This window comes from Saimiri boliviensis, chromosome 2 (genome assembly GCF_048565385.1).
Source record: "Saimiri boliviensis isolate mSaiBol1 chromosome 2, mSaiBol1.pri, whole genome shotgun sequence".
In the NCBI taxonomy this organism is placed as follows: Eukaryota; Metazoa; Chordata; class Mammalia; order Primates; family Cebidae; genus Saimiri; species Saimiri boliviensis.
Window position 1 is genome coordinate 110,129,921 of NC_133450.1, and position 27,588 is coordinate 110,157,508.

Consider the following 27,588-nt stretch of genomic DNA (forward strand, 5'->3'; position numbering starts at 1 on the left):
ACTCATCCCTGAGCATGCTGAATCTGTTGCCTTCCAGACAAGGATGACTTTCTCCTCTGGACTTGAGTGAGCCAGCATTTCCCTACAGTTATTCTTGGTGCAGTTGGTGGGGGTGGAAGAACGTTTAGAATTATGAGCTTAGAAGTTAAGTTGTCCAAATATCTGCTGGAGAGAATAAGAGAGGCAGCTGTTTCCACCAAAATGGAAAGGCCTCTGGGGTCATCTCTAATCCGTTCATGGGGCAGATTATTCTTTTGAGCTTTACTTTTCTCATTTTTATCAGAATTGGTTGCCCCTTCCCTTCGGTAAACTACATGCCTCATTGTTAAATTCCTCCCACAATGCCTGGCACCAGTCCCTTGTGTACCTGTCTGTCTGCCTCCACCTGCCCCCCAGTGTGTGACCTTGCTTTCTGGTTCTTTATTCACCCCCAGTCCGTAGCACAGTGCTTCTCCTACGGTGAATACTGGGGGAATGTTGGGGGAAGTGAATCTGCTGAGTGGTTCTGTGAAGCTGGAGCCTGTGCTGCGAACAGGGAGAGTGGGAGGGAAGGAATCTATATAGAGCAGTTGAGAGAGCCTGGCCCCCACACGACTGACTCCACCACCCACCCCTGGTCACCGGGTGTGGACAGAGGCAGGAGAGAAGGGAGGAAGAATTCACTCCCAGAACCCTGCTGATGTCTATTAGAGCTCTCAAACTTATTCCTCCTGTTTAAGTGGAATTTTTGACCAACATATCCCCAGTCCCTCACCCTCCAACCTCAGGTAACCGCTTAAAAGGCCAGTTTTTAATTATTGTTTTTCTTTCCAATTTAAGCAGGAGAGGTTTGTTGCATTTCCATCAACACTAGCTCACTGTTTATGCTGTCGGTTGATGTGCTGACTTCAGACTTAGCCTTTTCAGCGTGAGGCTCCCAAGCTGCTGCCCACCTGACCCTTTCTCAGGTCCACTGTCATCATGTGGCCCTTCCCACATAGGAGCCTTCTGTTACACTGACTTCACCATGTCATTGCCTGCTCACTAAAAGCTGAGCCCATCTGAGTTTGTGGTTTCCCTTTAGATCTGAATAAAAAGAATGCTCATAATTTTCTGTAGTCTGGGTGCAGTGGCTCACACCTGTAATCCCAGCACTTTGGTAGGCTGAGGCGGGCGGCTCATTTGAGGTCAGGAGTTCAAGACCAGCTTGGCCAACGTGGCAAAACCTTGTCTCTATTGAAAATACAAAAATTAGCCGGGCATGGTGGCACGCACCTGTAGTCCCAGCTATACTTGAGAGGCTGAGGCAGAATTGCTTGAACCCAGGAGACAGAGGTTGCAGTGAGCTAAGATTGCGCCACTGCACTCCAGCCTGGGCAACAGCAAGACTCCCGTCTCAAATAAAACTGATTGTTGATCCTGTTTTCTAGCTCTGTTTCCAGAGTCTGTGTTTGGAGCTTATCAAGGTAGAGGGCTCTTCACTTCCCTGTTCCAGCTTCAGCCAGCCTGGGTGTGACACCAGGATTTAGATTTCAGCGCCCTCATGAAGTACAGTTGCCATTGCCTCTCATCTTCTGCCTGCTTTTAAAAAAACTACTTTACTGAGATACAATCCACAGACCGTACAATTCAGTGTCTTTTTAAATACATTTACATAGCCGTGCAGCCATCACTATAGTGAATTTCAACACATTTTCATCACCTTGAAGTCTTGTACTCTTTCTTAGTCACCTCCTGTTTTCCCCAATTGTCCTACAGATCTATATAACCACTAATCTACTTGCTATCTCTATAGATTTACCTATTCTCAATAGTTCATATAAATTGCATCTTAAATTTTTGGTCTTCTATGACTGGCTTCTTTCACTGCACATAATGTTGTCAGGCTTCATCCATGTTGTAGCACATATTCCTTCCGTTTTATGCCTAGATACTATCCTGTATCCTGTATGGATGTCCCACATTTTCTTTACCCATTATCTGTGTATGGTCATTAGAGTTGCATCCACTCTTTGGGTGTTATGAATAATACCTTTATGTACAATGTGAACCTTTATAGACAACATTTTGTATGAACATATGTTTTCAGTTCTTTCATGTGTGTACCTATGAGTGGATATACCTTTTTCGTGTGTGTGTGACAGAGTCTTGCTCTGTTGCCCAGGCTGGAATGCAATGGTGTGATCTCGGCTCACTGCAATTTCCACCTCCTGGGTTCCAGCGATTCTCCTGCCTCAGCCTCGTGGGTAGCTGGGGCTACAGGTGCATGCCACTGGCTAATTTTGAATTTTTAGTAGAGATGCGGTTTCACCATGTTGGCCAGGCTGGTCTTAAACTCCTGACCTCAGATGATCCATCCACCTTGGCCTCCCAAAGTGCTGGGATTACAGGCATGAGCCACCTTCCCAGCCAGATATAATTTTTGAGGAACTGCCAGACTGTTTTACAAAGTGGCTGTACCATTTTGCGTTCCTATCAACAGTGTATAAAGTTTCCGTTTTCTTCACCGGCCCTTGCTGTTATCTGACTTTTTAATTCTAGTGGGAATCTAATTCATGGTTTGCTTTTCAATTGCCTGATGGCTAACCAGTTGAGCATCTTGTGCTTATTGTCCTTCGTATATCTTTGGAGAAATGTCTATTTAAATCCTTTGTTATTTAAGAAATGGATTGTCTTTTTATTATTGAGTTATACAAATTCTTTGTATAGTCTAGATACAGGTCTCCTTTCTCCACAAGTGTTTTCTCATGCTCTATGGGTTTTCTTTTTACTTGCTTTATGGTATCCTTTGATGCACAGACTTTTTAATGATGAAGTCCAGTGTTTACCTTTTGACTCTCCCACTAAATCTTTGATTATAGTTTCTTGCATCGGTCTGTATTCACTAATGTCTCCTCAGCACCTGGAATAGTGCCTGGCATTATTTGTGGTCTGAATAAATGCCAGGGATAGTAGATGTGGTGAGGAAGAACAAACCAGGATGAAGAGTTTTGTTTCAATGCTTTAGGTGGTATCACATGGGGAATAAGGTTAGGGCAAGACTTTAAAAAAATTAAGCATTTACATTTGGGCACTAGGGGTGGGGTAATATCTATTAATTTTTGCTGAAAGCCTTCTTAAAATTAAAATATTAGTTCAGTGGGAAGCCTCAGTGTTAACTCCTCCCTGGGTTTAACTCTTTGATTTCATTAGATTAGTAGTTTTCCCTGGTGATCTTCAAATTTTAGTGTTCTTCAGATCACTGGAAGAGCTTCCCAGGGATATATGGGCCCGCTCCTATAGTTTCTGATTCAGCAGGTTTCAGGTGAGGTCCCTGTATGTGCATTTCCCATAAGTTCCCAGGTAGTGGGGATGCGGCTGGTTCAGGAGCCATGCTTTGGGAATCATGGGTGTATATAATAAATTGATATTATTGGTGATGTACTGGGGAATCCAGGCAGTGGATAGCTGTTTTTCCAGAAGCAGCCTTACTTACCAACAGTGGCATGTTTACATAAGCGTCATCAGATAAGGTCCTCTGTCTAAGGGTCATGTTTTTGCATGTAGGGCCAAGTATGTGAATTTCACCTAAGATCTTGGCGGAAAGTGAGATGAGAATAGAGGGGGATTGGATTACAATATGTTTGAGCCTCTGCTACATCCCAGGTACCACACTGCTATGTGTTTTACTCCTGGTGTTGTGTTGAATCTGAGTGCACATCCCCCAGAGAATGTAGGTGAGCTGCTGTGGCATCCGGTTAGCTGACTGGCAGTAGAGCCTGGCCATGATGCTTTGTGCACCCACAGCACCTGGACCGTCGTTAAACCACGCCATTCTTGCTAGGTACCAGAATTGTTTCAGCATGCAGATTCATAGACTTGAGGTAGAAATAACTGTAGTGGCCCTAAGAGATTAGATAAAAATGAGAGCAGCCCTGGTACCTTTTATTTGGCTTACCCTTGTTTATCTGTCATCACTATGATGTTGGTATGAAAAGGTATGTGGCAAGATTCATGGATTTTAGGGGGAAAAGTCTTCATTTGAATTACAGGAAAATTGTTATAATACTATATTAAAAAGATATAAAAGTGTTACTTTAATTCTATAAATATACCTTTAGATATATCTGTAGGCTCAAAAAGGCCTTGGAAGGAATGTACCAAAATATTGACAGTGATTATTTCTGGTGCCGGGAAGAGCAGTTCTTATTTTCCTACTTAGATGCTTTTTCTTCAGGTTTGATCCAGTGAGCCTATTTATAGTCATGAATGAATGGAGAAAGCATTTTCATCCTAATTGATTTTAAAGAGCATAAAATAGCATCTTTGGAGGGTGAGGAGGTCAGTCGCCGTTGATGGGAGGGAGATCTTTTTCTTGCCTGCTCTGATGACTGCAGATAACATGTTGCTCATAGGTAAAACCTCCTTAAGCACACACTGTGGGCAGTGATGGTGGGACCCAGAAGGCACAGAAGAACCTTCAGGCTTGCCCACACAGACTTCACCAGCTTTGTTTCCGATGATTTTTATTTATTATTATGCTTTTATTAACTTTGACCAAGAGCACTGGGCTCCTGAAAGTCTGGACATTAAGCAAACCAGCCCTGATGCCTTCGTTCTGAGTTGTTTGTCCTACTTGCCATTGGAAGGCAAGACCTGTTGTTCAGAGTTGTGCTTCCCGCATATTTCAGGATCTGGGATGACAGACACCCTCAGAAAGATTTTTGGCAGGAGGCTCACAAAATCAGTTGCCATTTCCAAAGCAGCATCCTGATTATTTTCAGAGCAGAAAGTTGGGTAGGGGCTTAGCAAAAGGTTTTATTCTAAAAGATGAGATTCACATGATCTCATTAGCTGATGAGAACTTGTTCAGATACTACGTAAGAGGAATAATGTTCCATGAATGGACCATGTACACCATAAAAATACAGCTCCCATTGTACGCATTGCTTCTGTGGGTTAAACCCTAAGTATTCCACCAAGGAGAATAAGCCCCAGTCACATTGTCCTAGAGACCATCACATTCGCTACCACCTGCAAGTTCCTTCTTTTTTGAGATGGCTGAAGTGCAGTGGCAGGATCTCAGCTCACTGCAACCTCCCCCTCTTGGGTTCAAGTGATTCTTATGCCTCAGCCTCCTAAGGGATTACAGGCGTGCACCACCACGCCTGGCTAATTTTTACATTTGTAGTAGAGATGGGGTTTCGCCATGTTAGCCAGGCTGGTCTCAAAGTCTTGGCCTCAAGCGATCCACCCACCTCAGCCTCCCACAGTGCTGGGATTATTACAGGCATGAGCATGGTACCTGGCCTGCATCAGGAGGTTAATGGAATAGAATCAGAAAATGCCTTGTTGGAGGGGGTGGAGTCGCCAGGTATGAGAGGATTAATGTAGCAGGTGGATTTTTGGTAATAAACCTTTGCCGCTTGTGACTACCCAGCCTAGATGACCAACCTGGAGAAGCCCTTCCAAAGAGGAAAGTAGGCAAATAGGCCTTCCCTGCCTTTGGGTCTGCCACTAACGAGAGAGAAGTGCTGAGCTTTGGGTTTTGATCTGCTGTAGGGGGAATGACTCTAGGTTGTCATTCAAACCAGCTTAAAGCTAAATGTTTTGTTTCATGTAACCAAAAATCCAGGTAGGGCTGGCTTCAGGTGCAGCCTGAACCAGCAGCTTCATATTAAAAGGGCCCTGTTTTTCCCTCTGTTTCTCTGCTTTGCCATCCACAAAGCTGGCTTCATTCACATGGGAGCCCCATGGCGTAGATTCTCCCCTCACATTTGTAAGCATGGATGTGGTAGTTCCAGACTTCACAGCAGCATCCCACACTGTTCAAAGACCCGTGGCTACTCCTGAAGAACAAGGAAGCATGTATTTCCCAGAAGACATCTGCTGGTTTCTTGTTGGCTCCAATTGTTTAATGTGTCTTTAGCCTGAACAAATGAAGAACCATCCCTGGAATGGGGTAGGGCCAATTCCACCCAAATGGCTTGGTTAAAATGGGGAAGTGATAACTTTTGAAGGGAAATTTAGGGACACTTCTGCTAGAAAGAAGGGGAATGGAGGCTGGGCAGTAAATTATAGAAGTCCTCCGCACCCCCTGGAGGGATAAGGGAATGAAACTTCAGATGTTCTAGGTGGAATCCTCTGTGTGAGGGAGTAACTCTTAGCACAGGTATTAGTCAAGGTGACAGGCCAATATATTACAAGAGACGTAATAATGTGACAAAGGACAAGAGACTTGTCTTCCTCTCACACGGAAGTACTCTAGTGCTATGCTTTATGCTATTATTCTTGGTCCCACGTTTGTTTGTTTTTTTCCTGTAGCGTCCCCTAGGCCTTGTGTCCCTCGCTGGGGTCAAGGCTAAGTTGCGAGGTTTTCAGCTCACAGAAAGGGGTAAGAGAAAGTGTGGAAGAGGCAACCCGCTGTCTTGAAGCCTCTGGGCTATCAGTGGCACCCACTTCTCCGTCTCACCTCCAGTGATGAGAACTTGTTCCCTGGCCATGTGTAGCTGCAAGGACTGCTGGGAAACACAATCCCTGGCCAGATGGCCAGTGACCAGCTTTCAGGTCTGTGATTACAGAAAAGGGGACAAGGAACTTTGGCTGGGAGTTGGTAGTCTCCATCACAGCCCCCAAACCAAGTTTCCTCAGAGGCTTGTCCACTCTGATTGATGCTCCTATGACAGACATGGTTTCCTCAGAGAAGAATCTTCATCCAGGGCCTTTCACTGTGGGAACCAGGAATGCTTAATGGAGACTATATCAGTAGGTAAGTTTAAATGCATATGACAGAAAATCTAAAACAACAGTGGTCTAAGCAAGGTCAGTGCTTGTCCATTTCTCCCTCACGTAAAGAGGTTTGTGGTTGTGCAGCATCACAGTGGCAGAGACTCGCTTTATTCCACTGTTCTGCCATCTCAGCATGTGTTGTTGCTGGCCTTCTCCTGGTCCAAGGTGACTGTCTGAATTCCAGTCATACCTTCACATTCCCACTGGCAAAAGGAGGGAGAAAGGCCTTCCAGGACATTTTCTAGAAGTCATAGTCAGCACTTCCATGTACGCTCCCTTGATCAGAACTTAGTCACGTGGTACACCTAAGCTGCAAGGAGCACTGGGAAACATAGCCTTCTTTGCCGGCATTCAGGAGCCCAACTCGAAACTAGAGGTTCTAATGCTGAGGAAGAAGGCAGAACAGATACTAGGTGCAGCAAGCAGCCTCTGCCAGAGACCATGTGCCCTGGAGTCCTCAAGGCATGCCCTCACTTCTGCCGTGTTAAACTGATCTTCACCCTTAAGGAAAGAAAGCGTCATAATAGCTGACACGTATTGAGTGTATATCAAGTGCCAGGCAGTTTTCTGTATCATTTACTTCTCACATCGGCACTCTCAAAGGAGAGATTAGTGTGAGATCATTTACTGAGGGGCCACGAGGTTGAGGGAACCAACAGGGGCTGGTGAAGTGCTCAGAGATTTGCAACAGCAGGAAGCCATTACCACCCCTGAAAGGGTCAGGGAAAGAACATGTCACCGGCCTGAAGCGGGCTTAGAGACATGGCCTTAGAGAGAGGCTGCCTGGCAGCAGGGGCAGCTGTAGGATGAAGCCAGGCCAGAACCACTGTGAGCCTGGGCAGAAGAGGCCCAAGGAGACTGATAAATACCCTCAGCCTGTCTCTCCTCCCGTCTTTTGATCTCCTGACAGTGCCTCCCATTGGCTGAAGCCCACTGGAAGCCAGAGAACAAGGGAGCCTGGGAAACAGTTTAGAGAAAGCAGCCTCCTGGGAATAGAGTGGGGCAGAGAAGAGCAGAAAATGGATGGAGAGCTGGCGAGGTGGGAGAGCAACAGAGAGCAACCCACACAGTGTTATTAGGGGTGCCTTTTGCAGGTAAGGCAGTCGAGGAGTGGAGAGGATAAATCACCTGCCCAGCTGAGACAGACGCAGGACCCTCTGCTTCAGACCCCACAAGGAATAAGGAAGGCCAAGCAAACACACTTGCCTTCCTTGTCTATCTGTGCAATGCTCTGCACATAGTAGGCCTCTGATAAATGGTCCGTGAGTGAAGCTGTGTGGACAGGCATGGTTTGATGTGGGAGGAGAAACGGTCTTCTCTGCCTTTTGGTTGCAGGTTGCCATCTCAAATCTCAGCGAGGCCGTGGAGGACGCAGACCTGCTGGTGTTTGTCATTCCTCACCAGTTCATTCACAGAATCTGTGACGAGATCACTGGGAGAGTGCCCAAGAAAGCACTGGGAATCACCCTCATCAAGGTAACTCGAGTGCATCTGCCCAGGGCCAGACGTTGGTTACCAGGAAATTTCATTTTTTCATGCTTTCATCTGCTTGAGATTTGGAGCTGAAGGGGGGAAGTTTTTCATTCGTGTTCTTAAAGATGCCCGAAAGGTCATAAAAAATGTAAGACTGGTTTAGCTGAGATTTAGAGTGAGCTGCTGTGTTCTGTTGCAGCAGCAGTGACGTGCAGAGCTGTGCCACCCCATCCCGTCCACTCTGGGGGCTCAGCCTGCCATCTGGAAACCACCAGTGGTTTGAATTAGCTGGGAAATCAATAACCGTTAGTGCCCGTTCCTGGATATATACCCTAAAGCCTGTGTTTTTAACCATGAACCTCCAAAGGTCCACAGATTGAATGCAAGAAGTTCATGCACTTAAGTGTGGAGGAAAAAAATCCTTGCATTCCAATTCATTTTAACCTCTAAGTGAAATGAGCATTTTCTTCATTTATGAAGGTAAGTCACAGCCAAAGTTTCAGTAACAGTAGTATTAGCAGGATCAGAGACCTTGTTTTCAATATGAGTCACAGGGCTTTCATTTCACTTTATACCTTTTTCAGATATCTCAAGGTATCATTTATACTTGTCACTACTTGGAAATCGTGGTAATTATTAGACCTGCCATGACATCTTTTTCTAATTGCATTAATAAAACAGTGCATATATTACTTTATCATACATTTGTTTTTTTTAACAAATTTCAATATAATTGGATTCCTGGGCTATTTTAGGTATTTTGTTTTATGCATATGAAATTCTGAGAATGAGTCCATAAATGTCACCAGACTACCAGGGGTAAGACCCATGTCGTTTAAAAGATTAAGAACTCCCGAGAGAGGCTGTCCCAGAGCATTTACAGATGAATGTTCCTGAAGACAAACCAGAGCAACCCAAATGTCATCAGCAAGAGAGTAGACAAATGAAATGTGAACGATTTATTTTGGAATTCTATGCAGTAAGTGAACAGAAACGAACCACAAGGTTCATGCAGCCACATGAGTGAATTCTAAAATGATAATGTGGTGCAAGACAGCGCATCACAGGTGAATGGCGCAATTCTCTTTATAGACTTGAAATACCAGGGATAATAATATATAACACTGTTTAGGGACCATCTGGTGTGGTAAAATAATCAAGAAAAGCCAGGGAGCAATGCGTACAGCATTCAGGACAGTGGTTCACCCTGGAGAGCTGGGGTAGAAGGAGGATGATTGGAGGGGAGACACAGGGGACTTCAGTGGTGACATTCACGTCCTATTTCTTAACGTGAGTGATGAGCACATTTATTTTCTTCGTTTTATTTTCACTTAAGTTGTACATATGCAGTATACACACTTACTCTTGTAAGTAGGAGATACTTTTCAAGTTGTGTCGCCATGGGATACCTGAATCTGGATTACTTATGAAGCCGCGATCCCATGCCTCTTTGATTTGGAGGTTCGTTTTCTCCTAACTTCTCCACATGCTTGTAGGGCATAGATGAGGGCCCAGAGGGGCTGAAACTCATTTCTGACATCATCCGCGAGAAGATGGGCATCGACATCAGTGTGCTGATGGGAGCCAACATTGCCAATGAGGTGGCTGCGGAGAAGTTCTGTGAGACCACCATCGGTAAGCGCTGCCTGGGAGGGCCCCAGGAGTCTGGACGTTTGCTGTTTGAACATGTTCATGTTCCATTTCTGATATTTTCTGTAATAGACTCTTCCCTGTCCCTCTTAACATTCCTAAGTGGGCATTCAGTGGAGTGGGGATTTTATATAAGGAGGCTATTTTGTGGGACTAAAGAGTTTCAACAACCTCCGGACTGAATATAAATGAATATGGCCAAGGAGACCATTCTGACTTGCTGTGATCCAGTAATCAGTTATTAAGGTTAAATACAAAAGTGCAAGGTTACTTGTACCAAGGAACAGGTGGCTGCATCCATGGTAAGGGACTTCTGGCCTTAGAAACCCAAATTTGTTTTTTCTTACAGTTGCTAGCATCTGGATCCTCATTGATTCCAATGAGATCTAAAAATTGGTTAGAATGATCCCCATTTTCAGGTGAATAATAAGAGTCAGAGAATAAATTACCTGCCCCAAGATCACACACTACTGTAGAAGCCAGGAACAAATGTGGGTCTTCTGTTTCCTGAAATAGTAAGCCTTTTCTACTCTTACACAGTACAGAGTACCAAATAGGTCATTTTTAAACCCTTCCCTCCCTTCTCTTTCTCCTCTCTAGGAGTCTTCAGTATCTGTTGTTGCCATCTTCATGTTCATAAGTACTCAGTGTTTAGCTCTCACTTATAAGTGAGAACATGCAGTATTTGATTTTCTGTTCCTGTGTTAACATGCTTAGGATAGTGACTTCCAGGTGTATCCATGCTACAAAGGACACGATTGCCTTCTTTTTTAATGGCTTTGACTGTTAGCAGTTTCTGAATATTCTTCTGGAAAACATTTGTGTGTATATGTATGTTAGTATTTACACATATGAATGTGTCTTATTCTTTTACAGTTAATTTTTTTATTCATCTGCAGTTTTATTTTTGATTTAATTTAATTTTTTTTTGAAATGGAGTTTCGCTCTTGTTACCCAGGCTGGAGTGCACTGGCGTGATCTCAGCTCATCGCAACCTCCACCTCCTGGGTTCAGGCAATTCTCCTGCCTCAACCTCCTGAGTAGCTGGAATTACAGGCACGCACCACCATGCCCAGCTAATGTTTTGTATTTTTAGTAGAGACGGGGTTTCACCATGTTGACCAGGATGGTCTCGATCTCTTGACCTCATGATCCACTTGCCTCGGCCTCCCAAAGTGCTGGGATTACAGGCATGAGCCACCACACCCTGCTCATCTGCAGTTTTAATGTAGCCTGTGAAATTGTCATGTAATTACTTACGTTTTTCCAAAAAGATTATTAACTAGTTTCTTCCAGCTCAATCCTATTTGCCAATAATCCTTTCCCAGTTCATTCTGTAAGGCTAAGTCTTCATCTCCAATCCCTGATCCAATCCTGTACTCTAGCCCTGTTTGTTAAAAGAAAGTTTCCAGTTGGGTGCTTCAGGATTTTTTGGTTTGAAAAGACAAACAAAAACACACAGTTACATTTCTTTCCCCCTGGCATTTCTTTCCCCAGTGCTTCTATGCCTTCTCTTGGGTTGGACTGTGGTAGGCACTGATGACCTGAATTAAATTAAGTAAAGCATTTCTGGGTGGAGTGGCTCATGCCTGTAATACCAGCTACTCACGAGGCTAAAGCTGAGGATCTTGTGAGGCCAAGAGTTTGAAACCAGCCTGGACAATGTAGCTGGGAGTTTCCAAAAAGGAAAAAAATATATTTTTTTAATTAGCCTGTTGTGGTAGTATATACCTGTAGTCCCAGCTACTCAGGAGACTGCTGTGGGAGGATCACCTTGAGCCTAAGAGTTCCACAGAGGCTGCAGTGACTGCAGTGGCTCTGATTACGCCACTGCACTCCAGCCTGGGTAACAGGAAGACTCTTAAAAAAAAAAATTAAGTGAAACATTGAAAGTGAGATAGAACATGAAATGGTTTTATATAACCTGAATTAATTAATTTTTAGAAGTAGAGTCTTATTTGAATTCCTGGCCTCATGGGGTCCTCCTGCCTTAGCCTGCCAAAGTACCGGGATTACAGATGTGAACCACTGTGCCTGGCCTATAACCTGAATTTGCTCATGAGAAAATATCAGACAAGCCCAAGGAAGAGATGTGTTACAAAACAACAGGCCTATGACAGTTTTGACTCTTCAAAAAAGTCAGTGTCATGAAAGACAGTGAAAGGCTAAAGGAGTGTCCCGGATTAAAGAGGACTAAAGAGATATTAGCAAGCCAGGCGTGGTGACTCATGCCTATTAGCTCAACACTTTGGAAGGTCAAGGTGGGAGGATTGCTTGAGTCCAGGAGTTTGAGACCAGCCTGGCCAACATGACGAACAAAACCTCATCTCTACTAAAAATACAGCAAATAAGCCGGGTGTGGTGGCACACGCCTATAGTCCCAGCTACGAGAGGCTGAGATGAGAGGATTGCTTCAGTGTGGGAGGTGGAGGCTGCAGTGAGCAGTGATCGCACCACTGCACTCCAGCCTGGGTGACAGAGCAAGACCTTGTCTCAAAAAATAAAAATAAAAGTTGAGACATGAGCGCTAAGTGCAGTGTGGGATCCTGGATTGGGCAGGGAGGGCTGCTGTGGAAGGCAACACAGAGATGATTGGTGAGATTTGAATGTGGATTGTGTATTAGATAATACTATATAAACATTACATTTTCTGTATTTGATCATTGCAGTGTGGTTATCCAGATGTCCTTTGTTGATGTAGGGACCATTTTAAATTATGATAGGTTCAGGAATCCTAGCCCACTTGAGTCTTCTGTGGAGGAAAAAGTAATGGCAGTTTCAGGCTTCAAAATACTACAGTGCCTTCTTGTGGTGAGGTCTCCCTTCATTCTTGGGGCATAGCACTGACTGAGGCTTTTATTTAGTCATTTCGCAAATATTTTTCAGACCATCTTATGTATCAGGCATGGTGCCAGATGTCTAGAATACATAAGCTCCTTGTGGAACTGCTAAGCACACAAACACATATGGAATCACAGACTAAAATAAGGATTTTGAGTTTTATTAAATAGGTTAATTGCCTCTAAAACTTGATGTGACAGAGAAAGGAGATTTTCCGGTCCTTGGTTTACATTGACTTTTGGGCAGCCTAACCACATGGCTGTCTGGCATTACCTGTTCTGTATAGACGGCCTGAGTCCCTGCTTGCATGCCACTGTGACTAGGATTTTTGTTGTTGGTGCTGTTGTTTTTGAGACAGAATCTCATGCTGTTGCCCAGGGTGGAGTGCCGTGGCGTGATCTCGGCTCACTGCAACCTTTGCCTCCCGGGCTGAAATGATTCTAATGCCTCAGCCTCTGGAGTAGCTGGGAACACACACACACACACACACACACACACACACACACCCCACCACCATGACGCCTGGCTAATTTTTTTATTTTTTGTAGAGACGGGATTTTGCTATGCTGACCAGGTGGATCTCGAACTCCTGACCTCAAGCAATCCATCCACTTCAGCCTCCCAAAGTGCTTGGATTATAGGCATGAGCCACCACACTGGCCTCTGACTGGTTTGATATTAATAATAAAGTTAATGGACCCGGCGCGGTGGCTCATGCCTGTAATCCCAGCACTTGAGAATGCCGAGGCAGGTAGATTGCTTGAGGTCAGGAGTTCGAGACCAGCCCGGCCAACATGGCCAAACCCCTCTATTAAAAATACAAACATTAGCCCGGCATGGTGGTACATGCCTGTAGTCCAAGGTACTCAGGAGGCTGAGGCAGGAGAATTGCTTGAGGCTGGGAGGTGGAGGTTGCAGTGAGTTGAGATAGTGCCACTGCACTGCAGCCTGGGCAACACAGCAAGACTCTGTCTCATAAACAAATAAAGTTAATGCCTCTTGTCCATGATTTAAGATAATAAATTTTAAAAGGTACCTTTGAGAAAATATGAGATTGTTGTAAGTCAAGCTCACTTCTTGGACGGACACTGTGTGTTGCTTGCAGCCACAGAGGAACCCATCGACCCTACTTTGTATCTATGGCAAGCCAAGAGTGTGCCTTCCCCTGCCCAGTCCTCAGTTTGCTCACCAGCAACCCAAGCTTCCAGGCGTAGAAGGCTGCATTAAAGTGACTCAAGGGAAGGGCTGGTCTGCAGTGTTCAGGGACATCCCTTCACGTGGGAGGCACTGAGCAGTGAGAGGAGAGACACGGTGAGGCCGTAATATGATGTTGGGGCCAGGAGCTGGTTTACCCAACCCAGATGAGGCAGTAGCCTTGGACATAGTCACCGAGACAGCCTGGTGGACTGCTTAAAAAGGAAGAGAACAGTTTGCACAAACTGACATAGTTCTAATATTTGGAAAAGGGGAAGTCGGCTAAATGACAGAACAGTAATGCTACAGAACAGACAATGTGTTTCTAGGTGGGGGTAGATATTGTGGTTTATCATGAAACTTCAGAAAACAAAAGTAGAGAGAGCAGTATTATGAACCTCACATTCCCGTCACCTGTATTTAGAAATGATTAACTTCTGGCCAGTCTCATTTCATCCACTCACCACCTTCACTCAACCTTCAGATGGCCTGGATTATTTTGACATTGTATCACTTCTTGGTATAATTTTAATTGTTGACAGTCCAGCCCAGGCTAGAGTGCAGTGGCGTGATCTCAGCTCACTGCAACCTCCGCCACCCGGGTTCAAGCTATTCTCCTGCCTTAGCCTCCCAAGTAGCTGGGACTACAGGTGTGTGCCACCACACCCCGCTAATTTTTTGTATTTTTAGTAGAGATGGGGTTACACCGTGTTAGCCGGGATTGCCTCAATCTCCTGACCTCATGATCCACCCGCCTCCATCTCCCGAAGTGTTGGTATTACAGGTGTGAGCCACTGTGCCCGGCTGACAATCATGCTTTTTTTGTGCTTTGGAAATTTACAGCTCTAATTCTGATGTATGTTTGGTTTTTGCTTGTTTTATCTTCTCTTCCCGTTCCCAAGAGGTGGCATAGCATAGAGACTCAGAGCATGGGCCCTGGCGGCCAGAGCAGTGTATGGGTTAGAATTTGGGTTCTCCTCCTACCAGCTGTTTGACCGTGGGCAAGTTGGCAAACTTCTCTGGGACTCTGTTTCTCTGTCAGAACATGGAGAAAATCATAACTGTGCAAATGTCAGCTGACTCCATCATTATTACATGGAATCTTTAAGTGCTTCTTACCCCTGAAAGACTGTTTTCACATAGGATTCTCATTTCGCTGTACTGTAGTATTGTTACCAGTGAAGCGGAAGCTGAAGGAGTTATATCAGAGGCTTTCACACTTGTCTACCTCTTGGAGTCACCTGGGGAATTTCAAAAACGATTGATGCCTGCTCCACTCCAGAGATTGTAATTTAATTGGTCTGAGATGAGGCGTGGGCTTTGGTATTTGTAAAGATCTCAGATGATTGTTCTGTGCAGACAGGCTTGGGAACAGCTGGTTTCCCACCTCGAGGCAGGCAGAGCCCAAGTGCTGTATAGTATTCAGTGTGCCTTCTGCTATCTCTGTGTGGTGACATGATTTGGGAGGCAGGACTTGGCTGGTAAACCTTTGATTCTGATTTTCAGTTTCTCTGGAGCTGGGTGGGGTGGATTTGATGAGCCTCACCCTGAATGCCACCAGCCACAGCAGATGTCACATCAGGCTTTGTGTGTAAGACTTTATTTTTGTTTGTTTTTGTATTTTAATCAGAGGTTTCCAAAACAAAAAAAGAACTATAATAAATATGTCAGAACTACTGACATCCTCACATCCCAGACACTGTCCCAAAGGACAGGAATATAGTGGCAGCAAAAACAAGTAGGCCGACAGCATTTCCAGAAATTTCAGAAGTTGATGATGAAACCACATATATGTTATGTTCCCAATTTTGAGAAAAACCTTTTTTTTTTTTTTTGAGGCAGAGTCTCACTGTGTCACCTAGGCTGGAGTGCAGTGATATGATCTCGGCTCACTGTAACCTCCACCTCCAGGTTCTTTTAGTAGAGATGGGGTTTCATCACGTTAGCCAGGCTGGTCTTCGGACCTCCAGTGATTCACCTGCCTCAGCCTCCTAAAGTGCTGGAATTACAGGCATGAGCCATTATGTCTGGCCAAGAAAAACTTTAGATTCACATTCAGTCCGTTAAAAATGTATGTCAAATTGTAAATGATCACCTCTATTGGAAAAAGAATATTTACTTATTTCTGCTCCTATGTATTTTCTAAACATCCTATCGTGAACATATGTTACTTTTATAGTAAGCAGAAAGTTATTTTAGAATGTATTCGGTGTGAAAATTAAGATTAGAGATTGTTATTTATATATGTTTTTTGTTTCACCTTTCGACAGGCAGCAAAGTCATGGAGAATGGTCTCCTCTTCAAAGAACTTCTGCAGACTCCAAATTTCCGAATTACCGTGGTTGATGACGCAGACACTGTTGAACTCTGTGGTGCTCTTAAGGTAAAGTCAGCCGGTGATCGCTGCTGCAGGGGAGGAGTTCATCAAGCAAGGCCAATGTTAGCATCATTGAGTCTGATCCTCAAGAATGGGCCCTGTGTTCTGTGCACCCCCATCAGCGAAGAATAGTGAATCGAGAGCCTTGTTTATAACTTCCTGTTTTGCCGCAGCCTTTCCTGGGAAGTTCAGTTCCTCTCTTACTCGTGGCTTGCTTCTACTTGTAAATATGGGGGAATTGTGATGTTTCGGTCTTTGGGAAGTTGGCAGCATTGATATTTGGAAAGCATGGGATTTCCTTGATGGTAGGGTTTCACCCAGGAGCAAATGATTCTATTCATTCATGTTTTTCTCCTACACTGCATTCTGAGCAGGGAGAGGATCTTGTTCACTCTGAATTATGCTACTCTACTAGTTTGGCTGGTTGTTCTTGTTAAGGAAAAAAGAGAATCTGCTGCTGGGAGAGGTTTTTCTAAGAACAGTTTTGTCTTTGCCCTCTAGAGGGAGAAGATCTGATTAAAGAAGCGCCCTTCATTGGCCAGTGGCCTGCGAAGTGATTCACCTCCCTCAGCCTCCTAACGTGCTGGGAGCTCCTCACTCCTAGGCTTCTGACTTGGCTTCTGGCTTTTGCAGCCTTAGGCGCCCGTCCCTCTCTCTGCCAGGACGTGGGGAACAGCCAGCAGGGAGTCGTGCTGCAGCAGCTACCTGCTCCTTCCCTCTCACAATCCAAGTTGCCTTCAGGTCACTACCATCTACAAAAAAGAGTGGGGGGAATAGGGGAAATAAAAAGTTCTCAGTGTGAATGCTCCTTTTGAGCCACTTGGAGTCATCTCTTTTGCAGCAAAAAGCCACTCTTCAGAAATTTGAGCACCTGGGGAGGAGGTTAGGCAATCCACCAGTCACCGTCTTTGTTGGGTAGGAGCTGCAAAGGTGGAAAGGATGCCTGTCTATGCTTTCTTCTTAATTGTCTATCTTATTTTCTAGTTGGAAGTTAAATCCACTTTCTAGAATTAACATTGTGTATATATGTGTGGTCACGATATGCAGTGAGCTTTTTAAAAAATTAAAGCCAATGAAAGGCTTGGGCTCCTGGGAAGCACACGTGCATGTTTTGTGGGGCATTCTTTGCGTTAGCATTGCATTACATACAGGTCCACTTATCCATGTAAGACGCTGGCTTTGGTTGCTTTGTTTATTTTTGTTGGTTGAGATTTTTATGTGTTTTTAATAGTCCTTCATTAAACTAATTACCATTCAACAGCAGGGGGCATCATGAATGCCTAATTGCTCAGGGCCGGTCTGAGCTCTTTCAAACCTGTTTTTAAGTGACTGGATGTTTTTGGTGGTCATGGAGAAGCTGTGAAACCCTGCCCAGAACAAAGAGTGCTGGGTGAGAAGAAGGAGTCTAGATTGACGTGAGGGCTTTGGAAAAGCTTCTGCTAATAGAAGCCCCTGCTGGTCTTGTGTCTGAACTTAGAATGGCTTTCATTTTTGCATGCAGGAAGACGGAAAGTGGATGTGCTTCCTACCTTGATGGAAAGTGGTTCGTGGTGGATGCAGGGTGGTGGGGGCATCCTCCCTGCGACTTCCCACCCAGTCTTTTAAAACAAAATCAGTTACCATCATTCCTGTGGGCTTGCATCAGAGTTGAGATTTTTGAAAACGAAGAAGCAGGCACTTTTAGCAGTTATTAAATCCAACCATTGTCCTGTACAGATAAGGAAATCAAGATCCAAGAGAGCAAATGACTTTAGGGTAGCAAATACTGGCACAGTCGAAGCGTGAACACGAGGTTTAAGACTCTTAGCCTGGTTTCTTTCGTTACCGTGTACAACTTGACTTTTCTGGTTAGTAACCAGACAGCATGAACAAAAGGAAGCCCTCTCTCATCAGATCCTGCCAGAGCAAGGACACATGGCCATATGTTGCTTTTATTACAGAAATAACAGTGATGGGTTTTTCCCCCCTGACTATAACAGTCATATTCCTTGTTTTTACACAACAGAAAGGTGTAAAGAAGGAAGTAAAAATCAAATCACTAACAATCCTATATCCTGAAATAACCTCAATTAATGTTTGTTGTATACCCTTCCAGTGTTTTTAGTGTGTACATATGTGTTTGGCTCCTTTTTAAAACAAAAACTAGATCTTACTGTTCAAGCAATTTGATTTTGTGTGTGTGTGTGTGTGTGTGTGTGTGTGTGTGTGTGTGTGTGTGTTTTGTTTGTTTTTGAGACAAGGTCTCGTTCTGTTGCCCAGGCTGAGTGCAGTGGCACAATCATGGCTCATTTCAGCCTCAACCTCCCAAGCTCAAGCTGTCCTTCCACCTCTGCCTCCTGAGTAGCTGGGACTGCAGGCACATGTCACTGTACCCGACTAATTTTGTTTGTTTTTTGTAGAGCTGAGATCTCACTGTGTTGTCTAGGCTGGTCTTGAACTAGTTGGCTCAAGCAGTCTTCCCACCTCGGCCTTCCAAAGTGCTGAGATGCAGGCAGGACCCACCACATCCAGCCATTGATGTGTTTTACTTATTTTACAATAACAATCTTTAGTAATATTCTCCGTACTAGCCAAATTACAAAATGTAGATTATCTTTTTGTGCTAAAAAATGTAGAGCGTTTGGCTTACTAGGAAAAATAGGAAAACATCTCTCTACAAGGATAAAACAGAAAATTCAAAGTTTTGTTTGTTTGTTTGTTTGTTTGTTTTGAGACAGAGTTTCACTCTTGTTACCCAGGCTGGAGTGCAATGGCACGGTCTCAACTCACCGCAACCTCCACCTCCTGGGTTCAGGCGATTCTCTTGCCTCAGCCTCCTGAGTAGCTGGGATTACAGGCACGCACCACCATGCCCAGCTAATGTTTTGTATTTTTAGTAGAGACGGAGTTTCACCATGTTGACCAGGATGGTCTCGATCTCTTGACCTCGTGATCCACCCGTCTCGGCCTCCCAAAGTGCTGGGATTACAGGCTTGAGCCACCATACCTGGCCGAAAATTCAAAGATGTATGCATGATCATTTGTACCAGTGCCTCTTACTACCTTCAGAATGTCTTTCACTACCTCTTAGCTGTATTAATCTCTTAGTAAGGATATGTTCTTTTTTAAAAATCAACTTTAAGTGTAATTCATGTAATTAGGCTGGGCGTGGTGGCTCACACCTGTAATCCCAGCACTTTGGGAGGCTGAGGTGGGTGGGTTACTTGAGGCCAGGAGTTTTAGACCAGCCTGGCCAACAGGGTGAAACCCCATCTCCACTAAAAAATACAAAAATTAGCCAGGCGTGGTGGTGAATGCCTGTAATCCCAGCTACTCAGGAGGCTGAGGCAGGAGAATCGCTTGAACCTGGGAGGCACTGGTTGCAGTGAGCCAAGATCGCACCACTGCACTCCAGCCTGGGCGACAGAGTGAGACTCTGTCTCCAATTAAAAAAAAAACAAAAAGCGTAATTCATGTAATCAAACTGCAGCTATTTAAAGTATTTAATACCATGGGTTTTGAGAGTTGTGTGCATGCACTCGTGAAAACCACTACCACAGTACACAACGTTTCCATTATCCCCAGACAACTCCACGTGTCCCTTTGAGGTTCCTCATCACCCCAACCTCCAGTCGGACAGCCACTGATCTGCTTTTAGATGCTATCATTTGCATTTTGTATGATTGTTATAAGCGGAATTATACAGTATGTACTGTTTTTTATTGGCTTCTTTGATTGGAGGTCTATTTTTCTTTGCTTTAATGTAAATTTTAAAAGGTACTTCATACAGAAAAGTACAAAAATCGTAAGTATATAGTTAAATTGATGTTATCTTTTTTTTTCCCCCTCTGAGAGGGGTCTTGTGTTCTGGGCTCAAGCTGTTCTCCTGCCTTAGCCTCCCTAGTAGCTGGGATTATAGGTGCACACCACAGTGCCTGATTTATGTTGTTGTTTTGTGTGTTTTTAAATAGTCCCGTGGTCCTTTTTTTTTTTTTAACGACTTTTTTTTTTTTTTTTTTTTGAGACAGAGTCTCTCTCAGGCTAGAGTGCAGTGGCGTGATCTCAACTCACTGCAACCTCTGCCTCCCAGGTTCAAGGAATTCTCATGCCTCCACCTCCCAAGTAGCTGACAATTGTACACCACCACGCTCAGTTGATTTTGTATTTTTAGTAGAGACGGGGTTTCACCATGTTGGCCAGGCTGGTCTCAAACTCCTGGCCTTAAGTAATCCGCCTGCCTTGGCTTCCCAAAGTGCTGGCGTTACATGCGTGAGCCACCACACCTGGCCTATTTTTTACACCTGTTTTGCATGAATTAATAGGGAATAAGTCCTAACAGCTCAGGCTCCTTCCCATTGATTCCCACAAAGTGTGCTTCCCTAGGTGGAGCAGACTGGGGCTTCAGTCTAATCCAGGTACCTTTCTCTTTGACTTCCTTCTTTTTTTTTTTTTTACAAATCCTGCCTCAGGTTTATTTGTACAAATAGCGCAGGAGGACCCAGCCCCATGCAGATGGCATCCCCGGGGGGGTTGTACCAGTCCTTCTGTCCTCACGTTGGCAGACAGAGATAGCTACTCTGAAGCCTTTGTAGGGGCCTGGGCACTTTTGGAAGCCTGAGCTGGAACTGAAGCTGGAGCTGCAGCCTGGACCTTGGGTTGGTGCCTTGGCCTTGGCCTTTGGCTGGCACAGCCTGAGCCCCATGGCAATGCGGGTACAAGCACGCTTCCCAAGCTTGGGGTGGGCACTGTAGGCAAGGCGATTGAGCTTGCGGCTGACACCTTTTAGATCTTGGGCTTAACCTCCTTGGGCTTTCCGAGGGCCTGACGGCCTCGTGCACACACGGCCTTGGCGTTGCTGGCCTGCATCTTCTTTCGGCCCTTCTCGCTGTGCTTCTTGGCAAAGCACATGTTCCTCAGGAACTTGAGGTCCACCCGCTTAAGATATTTGTATCTTTGTGACCGGGGTTTCTTGATACAATTTCCGTGCCATTTTCGGGACTGGTTGTGTGTGGCGTGGTTTTGCACCTTAAGCTGCGGCTCCCGAAGTGCCTAGAACCGGAAGCTTTGGCCTCCTTGTTTTTCTGCTCATTTCCTTCATGTGTTTCAGGAAGCTATCTCAGCTCTTAGTTTAGTGTGCTCGCTATAGCCACTGACAAGAATCTTGCCCTTAACTTGTTTACAACAATGCCAGCAGCATGCTGGGTAACACTGTAGACTCTTCAGTTTCACGTGGTAACACTTTCGGGGCATTCCTTTTTAAACAGTGCCCATTCCCTTGATGTCTACAATAGCATCTTTTTTTTTTTTTTTTTACTTTTTTAAGCTTATTTATTTATTAATTTATTTATTTGAGACAGGGTCTCTCTCTGTTGCCCAGGCTGGAGTACACTGGCACAATCTCAGCTCACTACAACCTCCGCCTCCTGGGCTCAAGTGATCCTCCCGCCTCAGCCTCCTGAGTAGCTGGGACTATAGGTGCTCACCACCATGCTCAGCCAATTTTGTATTTTTTGTAGAGACACAGTTTCACCATGTTGCCCAGTCTGATCTCAAACTCCTGGACTCAAGTAATCCACCGGACTTGGCCTCGAAAGTGCTAGGATCATAGACCTGAACCACCACACCCTGCCAATATCACCTTTCTTATAGATTCACATATATGTGGCCAAAAGAGCAACTTCATGTTTTCCAAAAGACCTAGAGAGCATATGTCGGGTACTTCCCTTTCCCTTTTGCTTTCGTCATTTTGGTAAATTACTGGAAGATGGCAATTCTGGCCAAAAGGCTATTATTATTATTATTATTATTATTATTTTAAAAAACAGAGTTTCGCTCTTGTTACCCAGGCTGGAGTGCAATGGCACGGTCTCGGCTCACCGCAACCTCCGCCTCCTGGGTTCAGGCAATTCTCCTGCCTCAGCCTCCTGAGTAGCTGGGATTACAGGCATGTGCCACCATGCCCAGCTAATTTTTAGTATTTTTAGTAGAGACGGGGTTTCACCATGTTGACCAGGATGGTCTCGATCTCTTGACCTTGTGATCCACCCGCCTCGGCCTCCCAAAGTGCTGGGATTACAGGCTTGAGCCACCGCGCCCGGCCCAAAAGGCTATTATTTTTAATACATTCTTTATCAGGATTAAGTTTCATTAACAGAGACCCAAACAATATAGGTTGAGTATCTCTTATCCAAAATACTTGTGACCAGAGGTATTTCGGATTTTTTCGATTTTGGAATATTTGCATTATGCTTACCAGTTCATCATCCCTATTTGGAAATCTAAGATGCTCCAATGACTGTTTCCTTTGAGCATCATGTTGGTGCTCCAGAAGTTTCAGATTTTGGAGCGTTTTGGATTTTCAGATTAGGAATGCTCAACCTGTCCTAGCTGAACAAGGTAGAAGTTTCTTTCTCATGTAAAATCCAAAATATATATATGACAATTCTATTCCACAGAGTTTGCAGAGACCCAGGCTTCTTCCAGCTCACTTGGATGTCCTAGCTCATTTTGTGCTGCTGTAACAGAACACCTGAGACTGGGTAACTTACAATGAACCGAAATTGGTTGGCTCATACAGTTCTGGAGGCTGGGAAATCTAGCACTTCTGGTGTCTCATGAGGGCATGGTCTGTTCCAAGTGGCACCTTGAATCCTGCTGGAAGGGAGAAGCGCTGACCCTCACACAGCAGAGGAGTGGAAGAGCCAAACAGAGATCCACTCCCAGAGTCCTTTTCTTAACATGCCATTCATTAAGGCCGAATGCACACGACCAAAACACTTCTTGTTAGGCCCACCTCCCAGCATGCCACAGTGGTCACTGAATTTCAACATGGGCTCTGGAGAGGGCAAACGCTGACTAGCACAGGGTAGCACAGGGCATGACCCCGGTCTTCATGTTCTATGCAGGTGACCAGAGCAGCATCTACCTTCCAGGTACAATGTCACATCTACCTTCCAGGCAGCAAGGTTAAAAAACGAAGAAAGAAAGAAAAAAAAAGGACGAAGGCCATGAGGCAGCTATCTTTCAAGGAAGGTTCTGGAAAATCAACCTTGTGACTTGGCTTCCTCTTACTGGATACACTAGGTGTGACCATAACTAGCTACGAGGGAGGCTGGAAAATCATTTGGAGGATGTTTTTTCTGGATAGCCCTATGCTTGCATTGAAATAAGAGACTGTTACTGTAGACAGGAAGAGCAGCTCAGGGATAACCCAGCCGCCTGTGGCACAGGCTGGCAGTGTTCCTCTGTGGGGCTGTTCTGCAGCACTCACTGCTGGGCGCAGAGGTTTGCCCCGGGCTTCGGCTGTGATAAACCGTGCCGGGATGCCCGCCTTGGGTCTCCTCTGTAGTCAGGGCCGCTGCTTGCCCAAAAGCACCTTTATGTGAGTGAGAGCAAGCCCGCATAGTCTGACACGCTAGCCAGTAGCCATATGTACTCTTTACATTTACATTCAAATGAATTACATTTCTTAAAAACTAAAAATTCAGTTGCAGAGTCACAGTAGCTACATTTTAAAGACTCAGTGGCCACGTGTGGCTAATGGCTACTGTATTCGATAGAGCAAATAGAAAACATTTCTTATTGAAGAAACGTCAACTGGACATTGCTGCTCCAGCTCAGGCAGCTTCCTATTGGTGCGACCGGCTTGGCGGGCCAAGCGTGGGCTTGCCTTAGCCTTCTTTGACATCTCAGCCAGGCCGCCTTAGGGGTCAGCTCAGACAGTAGGTGGCACCTTGCTTTAGTAATCCCAAACAGACAGCCTCCCCTTAGCAGCTAGCCTCAGGAGGAGTTGGATGGATTGTTGGAACAGGAGAAAACAGTACTGACTGACTTGGGTTTCAGGCAGGCAGTTCTTGCTGGGCGGTGAGAACGTTTGTGGAAACTGCAGGTAGCATGGGCTGGTTCTCCTGTTTTTTATTCTTTCCGTGGGAAGGTGGAAGTGGGAGAGGAATTGAGCCCCATCCAACCCACCCCTATTCAGAACTGAAACGAGTGCTCTCGGGAATGGATGATTGCCTCTGAGCGTTGCCATCACCCAGGAGATGGGGAAGGGCTACACACGTCTGTCTTCTGAAAATTACGGTATTTTTAGCTCCAAAAGAGTTTAAAACAGATTTAAATGCACAGTGGATAATGATAACTTTCACATCTGAGCCATCTCAGAGGACATCTGCTCGATGCTCTTCAAACACGCTCTGACTGGCTCAGTATGGTTATTTTCCTTTTGACAGTGGTAAGTGGTGGAGGGAAGAGAATGAGGATTTTGAGATCCGTCATAAGGCGATTAAACTGGGTTGCAGCCCAGGGTCCTCTTAGAAAAGAGGAATAGACCCTGCAGTGGTCTCCCGCCCACCCCCCGTCCCAGTGGGGAGGTTAAACGTCTAGTAGAAGCTTTGAGGGTGTCTCAACCCGTGTGTCCTGCACTGAAGGGGCCACAGAGGAGCTGCGAGGGAGCCCCCAGGCATCCTCATCTGCTCGCCCTGGTTCCTCATCTGACTTTTCTGAGTACAGCAACATGGAAGCACTGCTTCGGAGCGCAGGGCCTGTCCATACAGTCCTGCTTGGATGGTTTTGGTGGCAGAAAGCTCCTGCTAAATCTTTCCTGTTGGGCAGGGTCAGCTCTTCCTGTTAGAAAGTTCTCATCTGGACTCTGTGGTGGCTTCTCTGTGCCTTTCACCCACTGGCCCTAGAGCAGCATAGTGTGGCGTCATCTCCTCGAGCAAGCACCTTACTCTGTGTGCCTCAGTTTCCTTTCATGCTCCCATGATTATAGGATCTGCCTTGTGGCAATGTTGTGAGGTTTAAATAAGGCAATAATATATGAAGCTCTTAGAACAGTTTGATAAGGTTAGCTATTACTATTTTTTATTACTTTTTGTCTCCAAAGCTAGCTTTTTTTTTTTTGAGACAGGTTCACTCTCACCCAGGCTGGAGTACAGTGACGTGATCTCCATTACTGCAACATCTGCCTCCTGGGGTCAAGTAATCCTTCCACCTCGGCCTCCCAAGTAGCTGGGACAAAAGGTGCATGCCACCACACCTGGCTAATTTTGTGTATTTTTGGTAGAAACAGGGTTTCACTATGTTACCCAGACTGGTCTCAATAGAACCCCTGAGCCCAAGCAATCCACCTGCCCCAGCCTCCCGAAGTGCGGGGATTACGCCCAGCCTAAGCAACCCTTTTTACCTCCTAAGCCTTGGTGTAGGCCGGGAAGGCACTCTCCTTTAACATCCAATGGCAAAGGGTCAGGCAGGCCTTTCTGACTGAGGGGGGAGGAAGGGCAAATTTCCCACACTAGAGCAGCAAGTCACAGGGGCAGAGTGGGCTGCAGAGCCAGGCACCAGGAGTGCGCCGTGACTCCATCGCTTACCGGTGAGGTGTTTTCGCAAGCCACTAAACCTCCGTGAGCCTGAGTTGTGCCAGTTGGGAGATAGGAGGATAGGTACATGCCTCAGAGTCGTGGGAATGACGATCAGGCAGTGTGTGTAACTAGCCTGGGCCGGCTGAAGGCATGCAATAAGGAAATGCCTCCCCTCCTCTATTTGCAGGAGCCCCTTATCGAACAGAAGCCCATGTTCTCGCCCACTCAGCTCATAGGCATTTCCTGGGGTTGGTTTTTCCTGTAACAGTTTCAGAATGGTTCATGTTGTGATGGAGGGGAACGTGGAGACACAGGCCCTGGGGCATCAGAGAGCAACTTCAGGAAGCTGACCGGTTGGCCCACAGCCTAAGCCTCGCCACATTGCATAGCAACTTCAGTAAAACCATTTGGCCAGCTCAGCCAAGGGCTGGCCTCCGGGCTTCGGCAGCCAGTCCCCCTGCACGTCCCCAGGGGTCAACCTATTGCCCAGTGCAGGCTGCAGTTGCACCAGCTTCTCTGAAAGAATGTCAGTCCCAGAAGGGCCTTGAAAACTCCTGTGCAAGCCCTGGATTTTACCTCGGAGGTGAAGGTGGCCCGAGGGGTGGAGGGATGGCCCCAGGCCACACTGTGTGATGCAAAGGCTCTGTGATGTCAGTGCCGTGTACCGCTTTTTTCTCCCTGTAGCCTCCTTAGTCTGGCTGCTGTGCTGGGAAGGGGATCCAGGCCTAGGTGGGCCCAGCCCGGGTGTTCTTATGGTCCCTGCTCTTAGTCTCTGCATAGCACTCATCCTAAAAGGCCTGGGTGTTCCATCCCGACTCGGCAGCTCACCCCCCAAGGAGCAAAGCCACAGAACCAGATCCCACCAACCCCCAGCGTCTCTCCAGTCTTCTTTCACAAGGCCTCTCGCTTGCCTCTTCCCTGATGCTGCCTGATGCTGAGAGTGTGTAAGCCAGGAATTGCCCCCTTCCACCATCCCTGTGTGTGGAAGTTTGAGGCGATTGCTGTATGAGAACTGATGAAACCTAAGTTCACATAGCCTGTGTGGTAGGAAGAGGCTGAGAAACTTTCACAGGTACAGGCAAGGTGGTACCTTACGAAGACACGCATATGGTCAGCCTGTCAGTTCCTAGGACCCAGTTCCTCATCAGCGCTGCCTGCATCCTTTTTAGAAAAATTTTCAACTTTTTCCTTTCGACTGCAATGAGAGGCCTAAGCAGCAACCCCAATAAGCTCTCCCATTATTGCTGAGGAAGAGAAGACACGGGGGGCCCTTCCCATCCCCATCTTTATTCTCTAGCCCTCTTCATTCCGAGTCACCTTGTGGGAGAGGGCAAGAGAGGGCTCTGTTCTGTGGGTCTGCAGGGAGTAGATGGAAACTTCAGGAGGCTCAGTCAGATGTTTTTTCATGTGAAATAGTGAGAAGTAGCTGTATCTAAATGACCAAGTCTGTTTGTCCTGGTGAGCCCAGCCATATCAATGCCATGTTTCATGTGTTTTATCAAGAACTGCCTGCATACTAGAGAAGGCATTTCTATTCCCCAGCTCTTTCTGTTTTTCACCTGATCCTTCACATTTCATAGGCCTGATGTTTTAAGAAAAGTTATTCTTTCACTAGTAAAACTTGGTTTTATTAAAATGCACTCATGTTAACTCATTTCCAAAACTAGCTTCATGTTTTAAAGTCTTGCAAGGCTCCCTGTGTAGTCACCAGGTGTTACTGGAATTTAGCATTAAGCGTTCTTGGTGAAGGAGCAAAGCACAAGGGGCCAGGAATCCGGGGCTCAACTGAAGTTCCAACTAAGTTGTCACCTGTGCAGCTATGCAGGTGTTACTTGTCTTAGATGGTAATCTGACTTTTACTTATTGAGGCCCAGCTCAGGTGTCACCTCCTCCGTGTGGTCTTCCCTGCTTTGAACAGAAGCGTGTGGCTCCTGCGACTTTTCAGCACACTCTCTTTGCTCTGCC

General features: G+C 45.7%; 1 protein-coding gene across 7 annotated transcripts in view; it reads left to right on the forward strand.

Moving 5' to 3' along the window:
* Window positions 1-27,588, forward strand: part of LOC120363004 (glycerol-3-phosphate dehydrogenase 1-like protein) — a 61,341-nt gene that overhangs the window by 22,305 nt on the left and 11,448 nt on the right. For all 7 annotated transcript variants that reach the window (XM_074394023.1, XM_074394018.1, XM_074394020.1 and 4 more), the window contains exons 3-5: window positions 8,083-8,223; window positions 9,717-9,855; window positions 16,176-16,288. In XM_074394023.1, coding sequence (XP_074250124.1) covers window positions 8,083-8,223; window positions 9,717-9,855; window positions 16,176-16,288 — 393 coding nt within the window. The remainder of the gene's footprint in view (window positions 1-8,082; window positions 8,224-9,716; window positions 9,856-16,175; window positions 16,289-27,588) is intronic.